Genomic DNA, 25384 nt, shown 5'->3' with positions numbered 1-25384 from the left:
CAACGCATGGGTTGAAATCTACCACAATCCACCACCTACAGACAAACTCATTCAGTAATCTTGATGATAGTGCGTGTGGGAAAGGAAAATAAGCACAACTAAGCTTTCCAGCTCAGGCCAGTTTCACTCTGCAAGTTTTTCATTCTATTCAAAGCAAGCAGATTTTTAATAGTAAAACTGCAAACACCATCACCTTCAAAGCACAGACAATCACGCTGCCAAACATCACCCTCCATTAAATCACAGGAATCTCCAGTAACCTGTTTGATCAATCCTAGCTCTCATGCAAGAGTCATGAGGAGAGGAGGACAGACTTATCTGGCCAGACTGGAATAATTTCCCCTCTTATTGACAATTCCTCTCATAGATACGAGTTCACTTATTTCCTTCAGATGAAGATGACAGAGAGAAGCAATGTAAAAATGGAGTTGCACTAAAATGAGAATTGTCTCACTTGACCTTTACAACAGAACCAGGAAACAATGAAATGATTCATATGCAAAAAAAAGCCCTCCACACAAGGTGTGATTTTAAAAAGGATTGTATATCATATGTGTCTAACATGACAGAAATTGTAACCAGGTATGCTTGTAATTGGCACATTTAAAATATATAAGCAGTTATTGTTCCCTCCTCAGTATGGGCTATTTGGCAGCAGTACACGATGCTTGTTATTGCCACAGTTGATAGGATTGTGTGGGTATTGTTTGCTGTGGATGAAGCACTAAGTAAGTAGTGTAATAATAGCTCATACAGTAAATGCCAGCAAATTCATTTGAAGGAGCATTTAGGAAACTCCAGAAAGTCCTGACTTATGCTCTAGCCTGAGCTGTTGAAGTGATGACAGTCATTTTCTTCCAGGCGCAGAGAACCAGACCCCTCGTCACCCCCACCCCATCCATGCTGTCAAGATGCTTACTCAGTTCCTCCCCCTTGTCTGCATTTGGCACCTAACCCTCTAAACCTTTCCTATCCTAGTGGTATTCCACCTGCCTCGATCACTTCCTCTGGCAGCTTGTTCCATGTGAAGACACTGACTCTCAAAGCAAGCAAATTAGCAGTGTGGTGGAACAGAGAATCTTGGGGTCCTCCTTCAGCGATCCGTCAAAGCTGTTCAGGCAACGTACGGTTGTTATTGGTCGGGAAATTGTGTTCAGGAGCCGGGAGGTAATTTGCAGATCTATAAAACCTTGGTTCGACCGCATGGAGCGTCATGCTCACTCCTGGTTGCCTCATTGTAGGAAGGATGTAAAAACTTTGGAGAAGATTTACCAGGAAGCTGCCTGGATTAGAGGGCATGTCTTAGACAATAGGTTGAGTGAGCTAAGGCTTTTCTCTTTGGAGTGAAGGAGGATGAGAGGTGACTTTTTAGAGGTGTACAAGATGCTAGGAGGCATAGATTGAGTAGATCTATTACTTAAGGTAGAAATAGCTGATAAGAGGGGATATAAATCTAAGGAGATTGGAGTAAAGAAGAGAGGGATGTCAGAATTTAAAAAAAAAACAGAGTGGTAGGTGCATGAGGGACATTTAAATAAACTCTTAGATAGACACATGGATGAAATTTAAAAAATGGAGGGCTATGTAGGTTGGAAGGCTGGATTGATTTTGGAGTAGGTTACAAGTTTGGCACAACATTGTGGGCTGAAGGGCCTGTGCTGTGCTGTAACGTTCTGTGAAGCTTGTGCAGACTGGTCAGTCAAGTCTGATTTACATCCTTCTTTTGATCCCTGCTTCCAAGTGCAATTTGGCTCAACACCATGATATACCCCGTACTCCACACTGCGGAGCTGGATGCTGGTTTCCTGCAACTCATCTCATTCAAAGTGGGACTTTGCTGCACAAAAACAAAGTTAGTTTTCTGTGCCTAGAAATTATAATCGCACTATACCCTGAGTTCACTGAAACTCAGTGCGGGTGACACAAGCTGAGATCTTCCTGCTTGCTCTCCCATCCTCTGCCGTGCTAGTGTGTTGACCATCCTGGTGACCCACAGAATCCAACGTACGCCCAGGCAATGCTTCTTGGCAGATGATTCTTGCCAAAAGCATGTGTTGTGAGTGTTTGGGAGGCCAAGTGTAGCATTAAAGGGATCCCATCAGAGCAGCTCTCAACCCATAGAGTCCAGTGTTGAAAGCCCACCCATCAGGGAGGAGGTCCCCTTTTGTCAAACTTTCAACCAGTCCTCAACTACTTCCCACCCAGATATTGCACTCCACCTAACCCACTCGGCTGTTCCTCAATACTGGCTGACTTTGCACCCCAACCTGCCAATCTTCATCCTTCTCTCCACACCATTCCCCACTGAACTCCTTATAAACCATCTCCTAGCTTGCTGCCTGATTCCCTTCCTGACACCTGGGTCCCAGATTCATCTGCACACCCACATCCCACCAATTTTTGCTCCTCTTCCTGTGCTCTCCTCGTGCCCAACCTCCCCGGTAATGTGAGCCAGACCAATCAGATTCTGTTCATCCATTTGACCATGGTGTAGCAGTTTTCCTGTTCAGTAGGAATCAATCTGACAAACCATTGCTGAACGTCCTCTACAGGAAGGTTATCCCTCCTTGTACAGGGAGACCAGAAACCATGAGATGAAATTGGTTTACCCAAGTGGAGCAAAACACCCCTACATTTGAACTCAAATTGTTTTACATTAAAGGACACTGTTTTGCCTTTCTGACTCATTGAGCCAATCATCAAGATTCAATGATTTCCATACAAGAGTACCCAGGCATCAAATTTCAATCGCTCACTGTTTATCAAAGAAAATCTTCACTATATTCAATCAACCTTATTTTTACCCTTTGCTACTTTCCCATAACCTCCTACAACTCCCTGGTCTCTCTACATTCTCCTTAGAACTCAATTTTCCCTCCACTTTTGTATTGTTGATGCACCATCAATAACTCACGCTGTGACTTAGGAAGGTGAGATATTGGCTTTTATTGACTGGAAGAATAAACAGCACTACATCCTGGGGAAAATGAGGGAGAGCAGCAGCCCACAGTCGCCTTTATACAGGGGTCTGTGGGAGGAGCCACAGGAGCAGTCAGCAGGGTCTGTGGGAGGAGCCACAGGAGCAGTCAGACAGGTATATCTAGTTCACCACAATTGTACTTGAACTTGGTCCCCTATCCAAAAACTTTCACCCCTGTGGGCTCTCTAGTTTATTTTGATTTTCTAAGTGCCCAGTACAACTTGGTTTATAAAAGATTCTGGCACTTTCACTGCTACTGAGGTTAAGTTAGTGGTCTTTAATTCCTCTGTTTTCTCTCTCTCTCCTTTGTTAATAGTGGAGTTGCACTGGTTACCTCACGGTCTGTGGCAGCTGCTGTCAAATGTCGGAATTTCAGAAGAGGACAACCACACATCTTCCAGAATTCCATAGATGTAAACCAGATCATCATCAGGTCCTGGGAATTTATCACTTTTCATTCTCATCAATTTCTCCAGTTTTTGATGCTATTGTTTTTCTATTTAGCTTCTCAACTACTCTAGACCATGTTCTCCATTATTTCCACAGGACTTTTTCCAACTTTCTCTATAAAAATAGGCACCAGTGTGTTTAGTTTATCTACCTTTCTTATTTCATTTCTTTTGTCTCAATCTGTAAGGGATTAAAAGCAACTTTCAATATTTTATCATCTTTTTTCTTTTTATCTCTCTTTGGAAATTCCTGCTTTTTTTGTATTACTTGCTTGATTACTGTCACAATCCCCTTTTACTCTTCTTATCAATGCCTTGGGCTCACGTTGCATTATTCTGAACTTTATCCAGTCCTTACATAATGGAGCCAAAGGAAGTGTTAATTTTTTTCCTGCAACCTAATTTCATCTTTAACTTCTCTTGTTAGCTACAACTAAAGCAATTCATCGGTGAAGATTTTGTGCTAGAAAAGGGATACAATTGGAAATTATGTACTAATTTATCAGTCGCTGATAATTTAGTTTAATCTTTTAATGCATCTTCTGTGACAAACTCCTGGCTCCTATTTTGTATAATAACTTACATTTTAGCCTCCAGTTTCAAGTTAAATTGAATTACTTCCATTTTTCATCGAACTTTTTATCATATTGTGATTGCTCTTCCCCAAACACCCCTTAACTAACAAATTTATTTATTTATTGAGATACGGTGTGGAATAGACCCTTCCAGCCCTTCAATCCCAGCAATCACCCAATTTAATCCTAGCCATTTAATCCATGGGAGAATTTACAATGACAAATTGACCTACCAACCAGTAAGGCTTTGGACTGCAGGCGGAAACCACAGCAACCAGAGGAAACCCATGCAGTTATGAGGAGAACAAACCTTACAGGTAGCGGAGGCAAATGAACCTGGTTTGCTAGTACTGTAAAGCATTGCGCCAACAACATCTTACTGGACAATATAAATCTAAAATTGTTTCCTTGTCCAAAACATTGTCAAGTAAAACCTTCTTATATATTTTGTGAACATATCCTCTACACTATTACTGTGGAATTTGGTTTGTTTTGACTATATCCGTTTGAAGATCAATAGACATCTCCCACTCAAAAGTTTCCACCCACTGCCTGAACCAATTCTATTGTTGCGTTATTTCAGAAAACATGATAAACTGTTCCTCCATTCCCCCAGCTCAGTTCTCACAATGTGTTTGGCAGTTCAAACTTTATTCTGCCTGGCAAGTGGAATCTTAGAGTCACTGATCATTCCCACTGTCTCAATAGCTGGCTTGGTCCTCAATTACCCCGTGAAATTTTTGTAGGCTAGCAATCGATTCCATCAGTAAATCAACTGCTTGTCCTCAGTACTTTGGTAGGAACGGACCCATTAGCATATGCACATCTTCCTCAACATCTTACAGCATAAACCCCGAGGTACAACTTCTGTGAACTATGTACAATTCCATAAGATGTATGAACAGAATTAGGCCATTCGGCCAGTGAGTCTATCCCACCATTCCATCATGGCAGATTTATTATCCCTGTCAACTCCATTCTTCCTGTAACCTTTGACACCCTTACTAATCGAGAACCTACCAACATCTGCTTTAAGCATACCAAGTGACTTGTCCTCCATTGCCATCTGTGGCAGTGAATTCCACAGATTTACCAGCTTCTGGGTGATGCCAACAGGCTCAATAAACTAATTAGAAAGTCTGGCTGAACAGAGGAATATTTTCAGTAATAGACTCCACTCCAGAGAGTACTATATGAGGTCAGCCATTAGGCTCTATAATGAGTCAACCTATAGCCGGGGAAGTGATGACCCCCTCCTGTTTGACTGTTTAAGGCAAATTATTTTTTATTCTTTCTTTCTTCACTTCTAATATTTGTATATCTGTGCACTTGTAAAGCTACAGTGACCCTGTAATTTCCCTTGGGATCAGTAAAAGATCTATCCACCTCTGGCTAAAGAAAGTTCTTCCTATCTCTGTTCTAAAGGGACAACCTTCTACTCTGTGGCTGTGCCATCTGGTCCTGTACGAGGAATAGTTGGGAATCCAACTGCAGTTTCCAACACTTCATGAATCTTTCAACTCCGATGAAAAGGAAATGACAAAAGGGAGGATAGATGTCACTTTCCAGTGAGGCACTCCAATATTCTGCAATACCCTTCAGGAACTTATTCTTTTGAAATAAGCCAATGTCTCAAAGTTTGCTCTGCAATTCATCAGATTTACAGCCAATCCTGCAGATGTGTGTTATTTTTTTAATGAGAAACTGGGCCTCTTTTAATAAACCACGTTTACTTGGTGCTCACTTGATTAAAAGGATGCTCCTAAATAATTATTAATTTGATCTACATTCGTGTTACATCTGGTAACACGAGGGGGAATCTCTTTACTCAGAGAGTGGTAGCTGTGTGGAACGAGCTTCCAGTAGAAGTGGTAGAGGCAGGTTCGGTATTGTCATTTAAAGTAAAATTTGATAGGTATATGGACAGGAAAGGAATGGAGGGTTATGGGCTGAGTGCGGGCCAGTGGGACTAGGTGAGAGTAAGCATTCGGCATGGACTAGAAGGGCCGAGATGGCCTGTTTCTGTGCTGTAATTGTTATATTACAGTGTTATATGATCATTTGCAGTGATTTTACAGCATGCTTTCGCATCTGCAATCCTGGCATGCTGGAGGAAATGACTGCCTAACACAAACCCGCAGCTGGACTCGTTTTACTTCCAGGATGAAAATGGAGAGATGCTGATGTTATACAAAAAAAAGACGTTGCTCACTTTTTGTGTACACAGGTGGATGTTTCATGTAGCAATGTCGTCAGGCCATTTTAGTTTTCAAAGTGAGGGCAGCTAGAGGGGCCAAAGGGATAAGGAGAGATAAAGGGAATAAAAAAAACAGGAAAGTCACAAACCAGAAGATCAAGAGGAAAGGAATCAAAACAACAGGATTCTCAAATACTGGAGCTTGCCTCCCACAACCCTGATTTGTCTCAAAGAATGTTTCAGCAAAGTTAAATATTAAAATGTGATTTCTGATTTGAATTTGAAGTGTTGCATACTATCTCTACAATGCTCCCAAGTGACCATGGCCTGTTATTCTTTGTCAGTATCGCTGGTTAGGGGATAAAGAGTGGCAGGGCAGGGCTTCCATGTTCTTCTTTGACAACAGCATAAGTCCACCCACCAGATCTTTGGTTTGACGGCTCAGTGCGGCACTCTGACCGAATCAACATAGTGATCCCACCAGTATCAGAAGGCAGTCTCCCCTCTCTGCAGCAGAGCGATCCCATTGGTGTCCTGACAAGGGTCTTGGCCCGAAACATTGACAGTGCTTCTTCCTATAGATGCTGCCTGGCCTGCTGTGTTCCACCAGCATTTTGTGCGTGTTGTTTGAATTTCCAGCATCTGCAGATTTCTTCGTGTTCAATCCCACCAGTATCAAAAGGCAGTCTCCCCCTCCGTGACAGAGCGATCCCACCAGTGATCAAAAGGCAGTCTCCCCTCTCCGTGGCAGAGCGATTCCACCAGTGATCAAAAGGCAGTCTCCCCTCTCCGTGACAGAATGATCCCACCAGTGATCAAAAAGCAGTCTCCCCTCTCCGTGACAGAGTGATCCCACCAGTGATCAAAAGGCAGTCTCCCCTCTCCGTGACAGAGCGATCCCACCAGTGATCAAAAGACAGTCTCCCCTCTCCGTGACAGAGTGATCCCACCAGTGATCAAAAGGCAGTCTCCCCTTTCCAGTAACAGAGTGATCCCCCAGTGATCAAAAGGCAGTCTCCCCTCTCCGTGACAGAGCGATCCCACCAGCGATCAAAAGGCAGGCTTCCCCTCTCCAGTAACAGAGCGATCCAACCAGCGATCAAAAGGCAGTCTCCCCTCTCCGTGACAGAGTGATCCCACCAGTGATCAAAAGGCAGTCTCCCCTCTCCAGTAACAGAGTGATCCCACCAGCGATCAAAAGGCAGTCTCCCCTCTCCGTGACAGAGTGATCCCACCAGTGATCAAAAGGCAGTCTCCCCTCTCCAGTAACAGAGTGATCCCACCAGCGATCAAAAGGCAGTCTCCCCTCTCCAGTAACAGAGCGATCCCCCAGTGATCAAAAGGCAGTCTCCCCTCTCCGTGACAGAGTGATCCCACCAGTGATCAAAAGGCAGTCTCCCCTCTCCGTGACAGAGCGATCCCACCAGTGATCAAAAGACAGTCTCCCCTCTCCGTGACAGAGTGATCCCACCAGTGATCAAAAGGCAGTCTCCCCTTTCCAGTAACAGAGTGATCCCCCAGTGATCAAAAGGCAGTCTCCCCTCTCCGTGACAGAGCGATCCCACCAGCGATCAAAAGGCAGGCTTCCCCTCTCCAGTAACAGAGCGATCCCACCAGCGATCAAAAGGCAGTCTCCCCTCTCCGTGACAGAGTGATCCCACCAGTGATCAAAAGGCAGTCTCCCCTCTCCAGTAACAGAGTGATCCCACCAGCGATCAAAAGGCAGTCTCCCCTCTCCGTGACAGAGTGATCCCACCAGTGATCAAAAGGCAGTCTCCCCTCTCCAGTAACAGAGTGATCCCACCAGCGATCAAAAGGCAGTCTCCCCTCTCCAGTAACAGAGCGATCCCCCAGTGATCAAAAGGCAGTCTCCCCTCTCCGTGACAGAGTGATCCCACCAGTGATCAAAAGGCAGTCTCCCCTCTCCGTGACAGAGTGATCCCACCAGCGATCAAAAGGCAGTCTCCCCTCTCCAGTAACAGAGCGATCCCCCAGTGATCAAAAGGCAGTCTCCCCTCTCCGTGACAGAGTGATCCCACCAGTGATCAAAAGGCAGTCTCCCCTCTCCGTGACAGAGTGATCCCACCAGCGATCAAAAGGCAGTCTCCCCTCTCCGTGACAGAGTGATCCCACCAGTGATCAAAAGGCAGTCTCCCCTCTCCAGTAACAGAGTGATCCCACCAGTATTAGAGGGCGGGTAGCTGGCGCTCACTTTCTGCATTTGCCTCAATGTTGCAATCTCCTTTGTTGCTTTAATTGGTGAACAATGGAAACTTTAATTAGCAAAATGTAGTCAAACATTGGCTTGTGCCCTCAGCATGAGGTTCATACGCTCCGCCTCTGCCTCCTGGCATCCTCTCAGAGACTGCAGGAAACACCCAACGATCTCCAAACTGCAAATCACAGGCTCCAACAGCTCCAGAATCTCATTCAATTCAAATGTCTTTGATTTAATAACCAGCACACCCAGCCCACAAGTGTCATCACACGTTCCCGTGCTAACTCAGCATGCATACAATGTTCTGTAGAACAACCACAGAACACAACTAAACAGAACACCAGCAACGAAACGAATCCACCCATTCACATACAGTGTCCTCCAACCCAGGGCAGGCCATCTTCGGCCTACAGCGGACCCAAATTTGCAGATATTGTGATTTCAACCCCCCTCCCCACCTGACATTTGTCATCTTGGGGCTCCAGCCAACTGACCTCAACTAATGGTCTTTGATAGACCCTTGGGCCTCGATCCTTAGCATCAACTCCAGAACCCGATGATCACCAAACACTAGGCCTCAGCCTCTGGTCTCACTGATGACTGGGCCCTAACACTGGACCTCGAACTATAGGCCCACAGATTTGCATACCCAACGGGTCACAGACCTCATTCCTCCCACCCAGACAGAACTCCAGCTTTGAAACCTGCCCACACCATGCTGACCCAGGGTGGGGGTGATGGGACTTCATCCGCGTGTCTGGCCAAGAAACAGGGAGCGGAAGCTAAGACTTTGGCCTGACTTCTAATTCCCCCACATCCTCATCTCTAAACCCTAACATGAGCTTTAACTTCCTCCTCTGTCCCCAAAACCAACCTTAGTGAACTAGCTGCTAAACCAGACCCATGACTTCCACAGCGACCATAACTCAGTGTCAACTTGCAGAAAGCCTGTCAACAACCCATCAACAGAAAATACTTGGCTTGGAAGCACACTGGAACACTCCACTTGTTAAAGTCTGAAGATTATGTCATAAGAAAATTGGTGGAGTAGGCCATTTTCTCAAGCTTGCCGCCACCATTCAATGCAATCATGGGTGATCTTCCTCAAGCCGCAACTCCTTTTCTGTGAAGTTCCCAATAGGCATCAATTCCCGATCAAAAAATTTGTCTAATTCCTCCTTAAATTATTCTAGTAAACTAGCTCCTAGAGGTCCCAGTGACAGTGAGTTGCACAGATTACCCACCTACATAAGAAATAGGAGCCAGAGTAGGCTGTTCCTCCATTGAACCATCAAGCCTGTTCCTCCATTCAATAAGATCATGGCTGACCTAGCTATGGACTCAACTCCACCTACCTGCCTTTGGCCCGTGATCCATAATTCCCCTGCTATGCAAAGATCAATCTAACGGTGTGATAAATATAACTAGAGAGGTGAACTCCACTGCTTCCCTCGGCAGAGAATTCTACAAATTTACTACTCTCCTTGAAAAACAGTTTTGATTCATTTTCATCCTAAATCTATTCCATAAATCCTGAGGGTATGCCCTTCATTTTCATCCCGCCTACCAGTGGAAACTATGTCGCTGAGTCTATTTATTGATTTTATATGTTTCTATAAGATCCCCTCTCACTCATCTGAATTCCATTAGGTATAGTCCAAGCGATCTGTTTTAAATGACCACCTCCCTCTTCTTGTATGTCCTCAACTAAAAGATTCCAATATCTACCCTACCATGACCCTCGAGTTGTGTTTAAATAAGACCATCCTTCCTCTTTTAAAACAAAGACAATACTGTAGATCAACTTCTTTATGGTAGGACAACCCTCTCATCCTGGTGAATCACTTCCACCACAAACTCTTGATTCTTTCCAAATATCTGATTAAAACTGTTTAACATTTCAGTGCTGTCTTGGATTATCTGTCTGCTAAGTATAAGAAAGAGAGACTAGAAGAAGACAGTGAAGAAGACAATGGCCTGAGCAAACAAAAACACCAAGAAAGAGATAGACACGCCAATAATGAAAAGGATAAACTGTATGTGAGAGAGCAAGAGAGTCAGAGAATCAGAATCTTTATTTATCACTGACATATGTCACAGTTTTTTTGTTTTGCAGATGCAATGCAAAATGAAAAATTATTTAAAGTCACAAAAGAAAATATTAAATAAATAATTGGTGCAAAATGAGAACAAAATAGTGAGGTAGTGTTCATGGACAGTTCAGAAATCTGATGGCCGAGGGAAGGAAGCTGTCCCTAAAACTTTGAGTGTGGGTCTTCGGGCTCCTGTACCTCTTCCCTGATGTGAAGAGGACACGTCCACTGTAGATCTGTTGAGCTGGCAGGCAAATTGCAGCGGCCAATATTTCTAATGAATTTTACTTTGTAAGGGCCATTTAAACTATTTGGGTGGAATAACATATTTGAAAGATTGTGATTATGTTGTAGCCTTACTGAAATGATGAACAAGGCTAATCATACAGATTGTAAAGCTTCTCCAAAAATACCTAAAGCGTTTTCCTTATGTCCATAGTTCTCAGTTAAATGCAATGTAGACAATACAGATCCTTAAGATCAAAGGTCATGCTATTGACGTGGAAGCCACTGAGTGATCTTAATGCCATTGAGGCCACCACTCTGCCAGCAATGTTCCCTTTGTTTTGCCTCTGGAGTCTTTGGTGTCAATGAAAATTCCTGGTCTTGCCCACACCACCGGTTATGTGGTGAGGGGCAAGTGGGAACCGGTGGAATGAGACCCACCAATTACACTGGACAAAATCCCTGTTGAACGCTAGCTTAGGTGGACAGTGGGTATACTTGGCATAATAAGATGTTTAATTTGTATATATGTGCTAGATACGAATTTCATGGTATTTCATGATTAATTTGAGCAAATTAGTTTAAGACGAGCTAATGAGCCACATCTTCTGGAAGGGAGGGAGCACATCTCTGTAATGGGATTATCAATATAATGTCAAATGTTGCTCTTCACAATCTGTCTATTGTGACAATCACTTCTCATTAGGGAGGAGGTACTGGAGCCTGAAGATGCACACTCAACTTTTCCAGTACCAGCTTCTACCCGTCCTCCGTCAGATTTCTGAATGGTCCATGAACCCATGAAGATGACCTCAGAGCCTGGAGGGTGGCCAAAGTTTTGTCAAGTGATCAGTATCTGGACCAAAAAGTTGTCACAGTCAAATTCTGCACAAATCCCGATATGCTTGTTGTGTCTTGGGCAACCATTGCAGCATTATTCCATTCAATTCTAAGCAGGAAGGGTTGAATGTTTGGTAGAGGTTAGATGATCACTTTCATTCCATGTTCCATCTGGGTACAAACTGCTGTACTGCGTGTCCTTACAAGGGTGTGAACAAAGGATCCCAAAGGCCAAGCAGTGGGTTGGAAAATTCACCAAACCCCTGTGCAAGGGAGTCTCGTCCCTATTCTAAGGTAACAAGGTTAAATCACATTGTGGGACGACAAACAGGATTTGATAATGATCAGATACTGCTGTTCTTCAAAGTATAATGGCTAGGACATAAAATATATCCATGGAATTTAAAAATAAGTACTAAACATGTGCAACACCCTGGGAAAGGTTTCACTGCTAACGTAATGGTCGTTTTGTAGGAGCAGTGTTTGGGTTATGGTTAGAGATAACAGGTGCTTAGGAATGTGAGCCACCCAATCAGGGGAGTGGTTGATGCGTTGTGTGCCTGACACTGGTGTGAGCTGGGGTTCTTTATTCAGTGGGCGTTGGAGAGAATCCCTCTGGGATTCGACCCAGTGGGGACTGTGATTCGATGGAGCAAGGTCTAGGGATCCACTGAGAATCGGAGAAAATGACTTTTTGAAGAGTTGAGCTCCAACTTGTACACATTTGACTGTTCAATTATAATTGGCCCTTTTTGTCCTTCTTTTCTTTACTAGCCGTTAAGATTCACAAATATAATTCCTTTAATCATATGCAGTGTACTGTCTGTAATTTCTTGGCACTGAGTTGTAACAGGGTAGAAAATTACACAGCTTCCACACAAACCGAGGTTTGAGGTGGGAGAGCCACCTCAATCTCACGGGTTTGGAGGGACCGGAGTGTGTATCCCCTAGACCTACGCAGCCAAGGAAACCAGGTGGGTTTCACAAGTCAAGTCAGATAGGGTGTCTGCTTCACCAAGCATCTTCGCTCCATCTGCCGTGCTTCACCTGCCGAATGTGGTGCTCCCAGTGTGGCTTCCTGTATATTGGTGAGACCTGATGAAGATCGGATGACCACTGAACCACGCACCTTCTACAAAAAGTAGGCCACCCGTTTCAATTCTACTTCCCATTCCGACATGCCAGTCCATGGCCTTCTCTAATGCCACGAAGAGACCACATTCAGGTTGGGGGAACAACACCTTATATTCCGTCCGCATAGCCTCAGCCTGATGGCATGAACTTGGATTTCTCGAACTTACAGTAATTGCCCCCCACCTCCCTTCAGCATTCCCCATTCCTGTTTCTGTCTCTCACCTTATCTGCCCATCATCTCCCTCTGCTGCTCCTCCCCATTTCCTTTCTTCCATGGTCCTCTCCTATCAGATTCCCCCTTCTCCAGCCCTTATCTCTCCAATCCACCAATCAACCTCCCGGGCCCTTATTTCAGCCCCTCCCCTTCTCCTGGTTTCACCTATCACCTACTACCTTGTAATCCTTTCTCTCTTTCCCCAGGTTCTTACTGATTCCCCCCTTCCTTTCCAGTCCTGATGAAGGGTCACAGCCTGAAACATCAACTGTTTATCTTTTCAATGTTACTAAGCTGAATAGGACCTTGGTATGTCTCTGCGGAATGAAGGTACAGTACCTTCAATAATGTGTATGCCCCTCCACACAGCATCAGAGAACACAAAGGCCAATAGATGAATAAAATGTACAAGTGTATTTCAGCAAAATATAGAGAGACAAATACTTGGGGAATGCAATGGATTGGGATTGCCCCAAGAGGTAACACAGATTCAATGGACTGAATGACCTCTTGTTTCATGAGAAATAGGAGATGGCAAGGAATACTGGTAACAACATTAAGGAAATCCTAATTTTATAAACACACAAAAGAAAGCAAAAAAAAAGCACCAAAGGGACTGGATGCCGAGATGTAGGTAACAGCCTGGCGAATAGGAAGAGGCTAGAAAACATTTGTTTATAAAAGTATGGGACTCAAAAGAACCAGGATGTTTTAATGGACAGAATAGAGGGGAGGGAAAGCTAAGTGATTTGTAGGTTTGCATAAGATACAAACACACAAAAAAGAAATTCAAGATCTTGCATTGATACAGGACCTACCACAATCTCGGAACACTCACTTTCGTACGGCAGACAATCAAATAATTTAAGTTTGTTTGCTGTTAAAATAGTAACTGAATACAGCAGTCATGTTGCACACAAGACCCCTCACACAATCCAGGAGATGAATGACCCACGACTCCGGTTTTATCGAGTTGGGGTAATTATGACTTTGGGCAATAATGTAAATGACATTGCAAGATGAATCCCCTTCCCATTTCATTAAGACCAAGTGGAAGAGGAGAATATATATCAGCAATTCCAGAGTAGCTAATTGAAATAGAAACCAAGGGTCATATGTAATGGTGTCTGATCCGATACTGTCCATTTCTCATTAATTAAAATTAAAATCCATAATCCACTACATTTTGAAGTTTACCCTGGAAACAGAAGCCTTGGTATTACAGGTTTGTCTTTAAAAGCATTAAAAAACTGTAATCTATTTAAACAAAAAAAAAATGCAAATCTTTACAAAGATTTTCTGCAATAAAACCTTGAGATAGACCCAGACAGAACTTAGTGATGCTGACAGCCTGTAGAAAAGTAACCAGTAAAGTGTGGCTGCCAATTCCTACTGCAGTGTCTCTATACATCTTGACAATTGATTGTCCAGCAATCGACAACTTGTAATTTTAAAACTCAGGCAGAGTGAAGAGTAGGTCCGTTCATTAAGTGTACGATCGAATAATTATGTTCATGAGGAAGCCTATTAGGATAACTCAGTGATAACTGGTGTAATGGATTTGACTCAAAATTCAGCACAGGACTATAGGCTGAATCAGACTTGAGCAGAATACACTGATCATCATGTTTCGACATGCATCTGATAATAAATTAAGATCTCGGGATCAGTGGCTTCCCCATTTCCTGTGTGACTTTTAATCTCTAGATTTCCAAAAACTTGCATTGAAAAGTAACGGACACAGCCCAGTCCATCACGGTTAAAGCCCTCCCCAACACTGAGCACATCTACACAGAATGCTGTCTCAGGAAAGCAGAATCCATCAACAAGGACTACCAGCATCCAGACCAGGCAATCTTCTCGCTGCTGCCTACTGGAAGAAGTACAGAACCCTCAGGATCCAAACCACCAGGTTCACGAACCGTCAGGCTCTTGAACCAAAAGGGATAACTTCACTTGAACTGTTCCCACAACATAAGGACTCTGTATCTCATGCTCTCGATATTTATTGCTTATTTATTTTAATTATTATTTTTTCTATTTCTTTTTGTACTTGCATTGTTTGTTGTCTTTTACACACTGATTGTTTGTCCTGTTGTGGGGGGGCGGTCTTTCATTGGCTCCATTCTGTTTCTTGTATTTACTGTGAATGCCCACAAAAAATGAATCTCAGGGTTGTATAAAGTGACATATGTACTTTGATAATAAATTTACTTTGAACCTATTAACAACATCGGTCAAAAAAATAACAGATGCAATTATACACATGGTGAATTAGTCATTGTACACTGTCCAGTGATTAGGCGAGGGTTGCACAAAGGGGATAGGTGGATGGACAGATAGATAAATCAATGGGAGGACTCAGCTTGCATCTCTGGATTTCCTAATCCCTCAGTCATTCCATCAAAATCCTTTAATGCCCATTCTCCCCCTCCCTCAGCATTTAGCCCTTGCCCTTTACCCCCCCCCACTTATATAATTTCATGAGCCAGAGTTATTTGACATAAACTAGAAGCATTGTTTGCATAGATGCAGAAAGTCAAAGTAAATTTATTATCAAAGTACGTGTATGTCACCATATACTACCTGGAGATTGAGTTACACTCAGACCAAACCACAAAGTAACAATCTGTCCTGTCACAAGAGCCATGGGCTTTCATAGGACCTGGGACATATAGGAATGTCCACATCAAGAGGAATTTGAAATCACGTTTATATTTCATGCAACATTACAGAAGACAGAATTCCATCCAGTGAGACATCAAAAAGAAAATTACCTCTGTTCTATGTACTAGCATCCATTTCCCATCTTCTTCTTGTTTGTAGAATTCTAAATAAGGGTCAGATTTCCCAAAGAGATCCTAGAAAAATCAATTATTTAATTTAAAAACAAGCCCTGGTCAAATGCCAGCTTTATATGATTAAAAAATGTATTGGTTCATTATTCTTGTGAACAGAAACAAAAGTCAGCAATGGGATTAGAAGAATATTGTTACATTGCATTGGATAGAAGGATGTACTTGGCCTTACGGAGCAACCCCAAATAAAAAAACCTCAATGACTCACAAGACTATTGGCATCCACTACTATTGATAGAGCTGGCTGGCTGATGTTACACGTGTGGGAATTTGTGCTCCTGATAAGGCAGAAAATTAATTGACAGGGCTGCTGATGTAACCTGCAGACTGCTGCAACATTCAAGCTTCTGGTGAGTGGGGAACAAATTAGCAAGGCCTCATTCCTGCATGGGAAGCCCTACAAGAGGGACCGTAGAGTTAGGCAGCATGATAGCTGACATTACAACCTAACATTCTGTTGTGGGAGCTCACTGGAAATAAGCGCATCTCACTGAGGGTATCTAACCTATTGAGCGCAAAGTCCACTAGCAGCAACAAGTTACCTTCCTAGGATCAACATGTTACGAATGATGAACAACTCTGATGGGCAGAAGGGTACAGAATCGCCAATGCCTCCCCCCCCCCCCCCCTTTTTGGAGAATCGCAAATCGCTACTATTCCGATGCTGTTATCAAGGGAGATGAGAGAGACACAGGAAAGCTGCCCAGACAGTTGTTATTGATAAATAGCTCATGTCAGTTAATGAGACAGACAACTCAGAGATACACAAAGTGGAATGTCTCCTCCTAACAAAAGCGGAACGGAACCACTGATTACTGCTATTTTCTCTTGGAGAAGGATTGTGTACTATTCATTGAAACCCCTCAGGGGGCAACCAGAGTGGGCTGGTTTGATGGGTTGCATCATCCCAACCTGATTGACACCTGAGACCCTGTGAGTGGGGATAAAAGTAGGGTCTGGGGAACACCCCTCAGACGCACCAGGAGAAACGCTACGAGACCGATGGGGGCTTGTGTGTGTGTCCACCCTTGCCTGGGTGACGAGTCCACCATGGAACGGTCTAGCTAAAGGACGGAGGGGTCATACGTGAATGGCCATAACAACAACGCATCGACGGATCAAGATCGTAAAGGAAAGTCGGCAAGTCAATAGCTGTTACTGTTCTCTCTCTCTCTCTCTCTCCAACAATTGCAACACAGCGACCAACAACTACCGCAGCCTGCATGAACTGAACTGAACTTTATATTTCCATCTGACAATTCATTATCCCCTAGACAACGATAGTGCTTGTTTCTTATTGATTATTATTATACCCGCACTTTTAGGTTTAGTATTGATGACGTATATTATCTGTATATTTGCATTGATATTATTTTTGTGTATTTTTACTAATAAATACTGTTGGAAATAGTATCATCAGACTCCAACGGATACTCTTATCTTTGCTGGTAAGACACCCAGTTACGGGGTTCGTAACAACTATTACTCTCACCATCATCTCCACGGCTACCACACCGATCTACAGAGCAAGTGGGGAAAAGTCCTGAACAAAAAGCTTTGTCTATTGGAGTGAAGGGACGGTAGCATTTCCTAACATGCCCTGTAGACATCCCATCCATGTAGTTAAGACAGCGCACACAGAGAAGGAAGTCAGTGGAGACAGCTATCCGTGGAGAGGAGGCAATGGGTCCATTCAGCAATGGAGAGACATGAAAGGGCACTTCTAATGATAAGACAATAAGACAGGAGCAGAATTAGGCCATTCAGTCCCTTGAGTCTGCTCTGCCATTCCATCATGGCTGAATGATCATGAACAGACACTTCTAGTAACACATCTAACGATGGACACGGCTGACTATGAAGGAACTTCCACCAGCACAGTCACATGAAGTCCATAGGCACAGTTTACAATGGAGTGAAGATAATAGTGATTTTCAACAATAGAGGAAAGTCTGTGAACAGAGGTTAATTTGCTGATGGATTAATGGAATGTTATCACTCTGCACATCCAATAACACAGGGAAATCCACAAGATTGTAAAGAAGGTACAAGGAGGAAGTTGGGCAAGCAATATTGTCAGGAAGTGGCCAACAGCTGGACGACATCTCAAAGGGTCTTCTGGCCAATTCCGATTATTTTGAGAATAAGTTCCTGCTTAAATTGTCCACAAAAATGGTTTATTTTATTCATGAATACAGACACCACAATTTCCAATCGGCTTTAAAGTTTCTTCAAAGATGGTACCTTGGTGCTCTCACCAGTTGGTGAACTGCACTGATTACAGTAATCTTAAAGCCTATAATTAGACAGTTCAAACTGTTCAGACTAAAAAAGGTCCTCAGAAGCACAAATGAAGCAAGAATAGAAGTTAGAACGAATGTGAAAAATGTTTCCAGCTACTTTATTTCACCTCAGCACAAATGTACAAAATTACTATGGTGTAACTATTTTAAGTATCAATTGTAAATATATTGAATAGTAAAATGGAGTTTATACTGATCCAAGTAATTGGGGGATACAGCAATGGTTCTGCATGCTAATGACATAATTAATATTATTTTACAAGTGCGATATTCTTCTTAGGGATGTTAGATTTTGCATAAATCACCCATCCACAGCTAGCATACAGCACATTCCCTGCAATTCAGAATGCGTTTACTCTAAGGTACCAACACTAAATCCTAGCTTTACCTCCAATGCAGCCGAAGCACAAAATAGTGCAGGGATACAATTGAAGTCACTGATCATAATTTACATGCAAAGTCTATTGGAGATCCTTCTTCTGTGTAGGGGATCTATTATTACAGAACTTCTAGGCTTAGGGTGGATATGTCCCTCCATCAGTATCACTCATAAGCGATTTTCACAGCATTACAGCAAGATAATTAAGAGGATATTTATTTGCTCCAGAGATTGACTACTTTAAAATAAATCACTAGTGTTCCCAGCCAACCCTAAAAGGGCAGAGTTGCTCTTGAAGCCCTTGACTGAGCACTTCAGAGGAGCGACTTGGCCACTTCTCGCTAGGGTTTTCTTGTGAGAATTACCTGAAGATTCTGTTGCTTTTGAGATGAGATACAAACCTTTAAAGCATCGTGCCAAAAAGCTCTGAAGGAAGCCTATAGAAGTCAAAACCCCAAAAAGTTCACTACGGTGTTTTAAGAGTTTGATCTCACAGGAACATGTTGAGAGAATGGTCAGAAACACAAATGGAACGATTTTGATCATTTAGTACTTCACAAGCCTTTTCCCTAAGTACTGTACCTTTTTGTCCAGATTTTTGCCAGCCATGCTAAGGGTGATTACTCTATTATCTGAGATTTCTTGGGCAGTGATCTGTAATGACAGAAGCAGAATTAGTAGTTCGAAATGTTTCTCAGGCAGATGCCAATTAGTGCAGCAGCTGGGTGGCAATGGAGAAGTTAGATTTCACACCAGTGTAAAGCCCACGGTGGGGGAGAAGCTCGATTAAAGTTCAGGTTTTCACACCTCTATATTTTTTACTTGGACATAGATCAACCACTTACACTGGGACAAATGTTGCTTGCCTACTTAATAAAATACATATTCCTCTCCCAGATATGGTGGGTTGAAAGTCTTGAACCTGTGCTGTAGTGTTCTACAGACTTCAAATTCCTGTTAGGTGCTAAAATGCAAGAGGAAATCACATTCGATGGCATTGAAAGCTTAACATTTACATTCCAGAAGGTAGTAAGGGAAGCTTTTAGTCTATCCTCCTCGCCTTATACAAAAATGCCACTGAGTTTTTGTTTAGGTTCAGTAGCTTTGCCTTAGTGACTCTGAGGAACACATCACTGCATGCACCAATGTACTTCTACTGACAACATGTACCAGGGCAGGTGACCTTATATAAAGCGTGCATACCTTAGTCATTAAGCGCATCCACTTATTAGTGTGCTCCCAACTACATTTCTTCTTTCTCTCAATTCATGCTAAAATACAAAGCTCATTGGATTCCAAGTAGAATTGGAGAGGCTACCTGAAACTCTTTGCCATTTACTTTGCTTTAAACATGGATTGCGTCAACTTCACCGTACCATTATTGTTCCTTTCCCAGCAGGTTTCCCATTGGTTAGGAGAAGTGGTCGTGTCATCTTCTTGCTTGATACAATCTGTGCCATTAATCAAAAGAGTTTACTTTTAACAGGCAAGTTTAAGTGATCAAAGTTCATTCTGAAACTACTCCTAATTTCATACATACCACTCCGAGAGTACATGAAAATTCTCCCAGAAAGTCATGCTCATAAAGCTGTTTACTGGATTTATCTTGGTCAAATAAGGCAAACTTCAGTTTCTGCACTTCTTCAAAATGATAGTCCACCACAAACTTCTTGGCAAATACTGGGTTTAGATTGTTTACAGCAGTTTCTGTTCTCCCAATCTGTCAGGGGAAAACATGTTCAACAGGAGTGGTTTAATAACAGAAAATTAAAAAAATAAATAAATCACATAATGGACACTAATTTTCCGTCACATTCCAGAATACAAGAGGAAACCATGCCTGATGGCCGTGAAAACTTAGCATTTGTGCTGCTATTAATATGTTTTACTTCATAGCCATAATTTACCTCTAACTTATTTTTATGTAACTTGTTATAATTGTTAAATGTTGTTTTTGTTGCATGTTTCACCAACACACCACAGCAAATTCCTAACATACACAGATGTATATGGCAAATATAGTTGCTCTTTGATCCAAGAAGTAATTTTTTGAATCCTCCTCACCTTTTTACGAAGGTATCACAAGTTCACACCTTGGGTCTGAGTTCAATAGTTTTGTCTATATGACCCTGAAGAACACCAGGGTACATGTCACTCCATAGGTAGGGGTGCTTCCGGTCTAAATGTCCTTTATCAAGGTAGGTAGCTTTATACCAAAATATTGATTAACACTCGGACTCTACCTGTTGTCATCTTATTGTATTTTTATAGGTGTGGCTCAGCTGGGAAGTATAAATGGTTAAAACTAGTGCGTGATGGGATACTTGACCACTCAGAGATTGCTGATGCAGGTCGAGAGTAACCTTGAATGATAAGTGCAGCACCAGGAATTCAAATAAGCAGGATACTGAGTCTCTGAAACCAAGAGGGAGGACGTGTCTGGGCTGAATCAGGAGCCCTGATAGCAGGGAAGCAAGAAAACCGTTCGACTCACGCTCAGAGATAACTGACGTCTTGTAAAAGATTGATCATGCACTGACTGTGGGGCACCAGACAAAGTCATGTGAAGTTGTTTGTATAAATATGAGCTCCATATAATCCAAAGATCAGAGCTCTGGTGGTGGTGCAGACTCTTCATGATGGCGTGTTAATAAATTCTTAAAATGAAACTCGAAGTCACCCTGGTATTCTTAGTTAGTATTTCCACGACACTCACAAGGCCCTAGATTTCCTTCGTGTGCATCTAAAGCAACACGGCATTGTTTGCGTGATCCCTCGTGCTGCACCGAGCCTGGTTCTGCCTCATGAAGCTGAAACCGTTCCCAGTAAAGCCATCAAGTCTTACAAGCCTTCAGCCAACCTGGTCCATGCTAGCTCCTTACACCAATCCTACACCAACCTCATCTTATTCTCCCCTCCTTCCCGACCTCTCCCCCAATTCCACCACTCACCTACATACCAGGGAGGCAACTTGCAGTGGCAATTAACCTACCAACCCACACAGCTTTAGGACGTGGGAGAAATCCAGCGCACCAAAGGAAACCCAAGCAGCCCATGACCCTCCAAGACCCATGTATTGATCCAAATGCCTCTTAAATGTTGTAATTGCACCCACCTCAACCACCTCCTCTGGCAGCTCCTCACAGGTACTCACCGCCCGCTGTGCTGAGGTTATCCCTTAGGAATTTTAAATCTCAACATGAACTAATACACTAAACCTACGCTAATCCATCTTATTCCCCACACATTAGACGATAAGACACAAGAGCAGAACTAGGCCATTTGGCCCATCTAACCATGGGTGATTTATTAACCATCTCACACCGTTCTGCTGCCTTCTGTCTGTAACCTTTCACACCCATACTAATCAAGAGCCTATTAACTTTGGCTTTAAATGTGTCCAATGACTTGGCCTCGACAGCTGTCTGTGTCAATGAATTCCACAGATTTACTACCCTCTGGCTAAGGAAATTCCTCCTCATCTCCGTTCTACAGGGACATACCGAAACTGGGAAACTCAGTGCTCGTAACTTTAAGTTGTATACTGCCCAGGTGAAATATGAAGACCTACTCTTCCAGCTTGCTTTGGGCCTCACCCTGGCAGTAGAGAAGATAGGGTGTGGACAGTTCGGTGTGGGAATGGGAAAGGGAGTTGAAAAGACATACAATTACAATGTAACCTCAAGATAGCCACTGTGGACAGAGCATTGGAATTTTGCAAAACAGACAGTTGGTCTCACCAAGTAGACGAACCCACACCGTGTGCAGCAAATGCAATAGATGAAGTTGGGGGTGGTGTATGTAAATCTCTGTCTTATCTGAAAGAGCTGTTCAGATCCCCAGGATGGGAACGAGGGAGCAAATGTTGCACCTCCTACAGTTGTAGGGAAAGCTGTAGGAGGTATGGGGGGATGGGATAAGAGGAGCAGTGGGTGATGGACAGAATGTTCCCTGTCAAAAATCAGGAAAGGGTGGGGTGGAGGTGAAGAAAGAGGAAAAGATATGACTGGTGGGGGGATCCTGTTGGCATAAGCAGGAATGACAAAAGGCTGAGGTGGTGGATACAGAGGCTAGGCAGGCAAAAGCCAAGGACCTGGGGAGCTCTGTGTTGGGAGGAGAGCAGCTGTGGGAAGTGGCGCAAACAGTCACCAAAGGGAAGCCAAGAACCCAGCAGAAGGATGGTTCAGAAAGCCTGGTGCACAAGGCCTCATGTTGAAAACAGATGGAGAAACTGAGAAGGTTGGATGATGTTCTTAAAGGAGACCGGGGTAGGAGGAGGTTCAGCTGAGGTATCCTGAGCCGAGTTGTGAGTTGTGGGCATGCTATACTGGTGCTGGAAATGTGACGACACTTGCAGGCTGCCCAGTCCAATCCTCACTGATTTGATTTGGTGCAGATGATGCATTTCATGTACACGTGACAAATAAAGCTAACATCTTTTATCTGAGAGGCTCTGTGAAATTATGGGAGAAAATTTGTGGCCAGTTTATCTCTAGAGATAAAGAGAAAATGGATAGGAGTGTTGGAAATGGCCAAGCTGAATAAGGATACAGTGAAAGTTGGCGGTAAAATTGAAAAAAAAATTAGAACCAGGATGGCTTCATATAGCTAACAAGAGGAGAGGCATGGCTGAGGCCTATTTGAGAGCCTATGGCCACACCCGTGATCTTTTTAAAAGTGAGAGGAAATTAAAAGAGAAATTGTTGAGGGTCGGCAGATGAGCATTAGTGAAAGGAAGCTGGTTGGGTCTTTGCTCTAGAATGAAGCACAGTGTCCCTCCCTGGTGAGGGATGGAGTTGTATCTGGTGTCTATGGTGGAAATGCGGCAACTGGAAGTAGCAGAACGGCGGAGGGAACAAATGGTGTCCAAGATGCAGGTGGGAATGGACTAAACAGGGGGAAACAGGACAGCATCAAGGAGATAAGTTTGGTGGGGCAAGAGCAGGCAGAAACAATGTGTCTACCAGGGTAGCCCTGTTTATGGATCTCAGATAAGAGATGCAAGTGTGCGACGTACAGGTGGAGCACTTATCAAGGCCAGAGCTATGGAAAAGTGATCTGATGTGATAAGATCTGTAACTGCCTGGGAGACATTGGGCTGTTGTTCAGTGGTGGGGTCATGGTACAGAAGAAAGCCGATGGTAAAGGTCAGTGCACCAGACCATAATGGCTCTACCCTCATCTGTGGGTTTGGGATGGAGCTCCATCCTCTGTGTTCTGGGTCACCGGAGCGCATCACTTCCTGGGCAGAAGTTTCACCTCAGCAGTAATTGTCCAAATGTGTAGTGTTGGATGACAGCGGTCACAGCTTTTGTTGCAGTCTGGGTTGTGGGGGGTGGGGGGCATCACAACGTTCTGTAGCTCCAGTCGGAGATGTCCCTTTGGTCAAGGAACTCAGCATGGAGGCAGCAAGTACAGATGGAAGGTGAGAAGTTACAAGATACCCATGGGCAATGCCTTCTGTTGTGGTTGGGAGCAAGATCTGGCTCCTCCTCTGTGGAACCGTGGACAGCACGGGACTACCGCTGTGACCTGTTGCTGTACTGGCAAGGAGGGAAGTCTCCTGTCAATGCTGGCATCGTGAGGATGTTAAACAGCCCAACGCAATGTAGTTACATGGGGAAAAACCCGACACAGATCCCCATCTCCATTCTCCTCCCAGGCCCATTCCTCTATTACATCCCCTCCTCCTCCTCCTTCCTGGTCACTCCTCAACCTCCCTTGCCACCTTGTCAATCGCCTCCCAACCTCACCCCACCATGCAACCATCAAGGAATTCACCAGTAAAGACAAACAGAAGACAAATTATGTTGAGGTACACATCACTTCTCCCTCCCTCCATCCCCCACCCTATCTGAAGGTGATACTTCAGCTTATTCTGTTCCAGTCCTTGGTTCCTCTTTAGATCTTCCACTCATCTCCATTTCCATACAAACATCTGAATGTGCAAAAAAAAAATGCCGATTAAGCTGCACTTCTACACCTACAGCCCAGCTGAATCAGCCCCATTATTCACTAACTTCGACCTACCTCTGACCATTTTCCACTGATTTCCATGAACACCACACAGAAAGGGTCCGATTTAGACGTGACATCTCTGTCCAGGAGATTCTGGCCGGACACAGATAACTCCACTTTACAGACACAGTACTCGACCGAGCTGGCGAGCGGTACAGGGGCCGAGGTTACAGTGTACGCCATGTAGTCGTCTGCCTGTAGGTCTGTGGGTTTCACAGAATCGCAGATGACATCAAGTTAGTTACCTTACAACATTGAACAGTAACCACAAAGCAATCCCAAAGCAATCAGATAATATTATCTCTGCGTATAGTGTAAACATTAAAAACAGACCTCTAAAACCACCTTAGAGTATGACAGCCCTTCTAAAAAACAGCGTTTCTGCAAAGCTAGGGAAAATGTGCTCAGAGCAATTATGGCATGTGAACATACAGAGGCTCCCGTGTAAGAATGTGACCACATTCTTAACAAATAAATAATGTGCATTGACTAACATATTGTCTTTTATCTTCCATCCTGCTCCGCAAGGCTTAATGTTTTTCTTCGATCAACATATGTATGGAGAAGTGTACTTCCTTTTTCTCCTATGGTTTCTAAGGTGAGCTCCAGGAATTAGGTTTCTCATTTCCCTTCTCCGACTCCATTCACAACCTCAGTTTTCAAGAAAACCTGTTGAGGAATGGCAATTCCAATTTTGTGGAATGTCTTCCGACGCTTCCTACTTTCCTGAACAAATAGAAGGTTATAAAGGCAGGGCTGGAAACCCTCAGCAACCCAAAGAGCATCTCTGGAAAGAGATTGGGTCAGCTGAAGGGTGATCAGATCGAAGTGCTGTTTTCTCCGCAGATACTGTCTGATCTGAGCATTTCCCTCATTTTCTGTTTCTATTCCAGCACCCGTG

The 25384-nt window shown here is 43.6% G+C and overlaps 1 protein-coding gene across 5 annotated transcripts in view; it reads right to left on the bottom strand.

Annotated features, from left to right (window-relative positions):
- Positions 1-25384, bottom strand: part of cpne2 (copine II) — a 258097-nt gene that overhangs the window by 193156 nt on the left and 39557 nt on the right. For all 5 annotated transcript variants that reach the window (XM_073069841.1, XM_073069840.1, XM_073069839.1 and 2 more), the window contains 5 exons: positions 24496-24686; positions 20006-20185; positions 19842-19916; positions 19048-19119; positions 15703-15786 (listed from right to left, as the gene is read on the bottom strand). In XM_073069841.1, the coding sequence (XP_072925942.1) occupies positions 15703-15786; positions 19048-19119; positions 19842-19916; positions 20006-20185; positions 24496-24666 (582 nt within the window). In that variant the 5' untranslated portion in view covers positions 24667-24686. The remainder of the gene's footprint in view (positions 1-15702; positions 15787-19047; positions 19120-19841; positions 19917-20005; positions 20186-24495; positions 24687-25384) is intronic.

Source organism: Hemitrygon akajei, chromosome 17 (genome assembly GCF_048418815.1).
Source record: "Hemitrygon akajei chromosome 17, sHemAka1.3, whole genome shotgun sequence".
Taxonomy (NCBI): Eukaryota; Metazoa; Chordata; class Chondrichthyes; order Myliobatiformes; family Dasyatidae; genus Hemitrygon; species Hemitrygon akajei.
The sequence above is the reverse complement of the archived record's forward strand: the minus strand, read 5'-3'. Positions and strand labels throughout refer to the sequence as shown.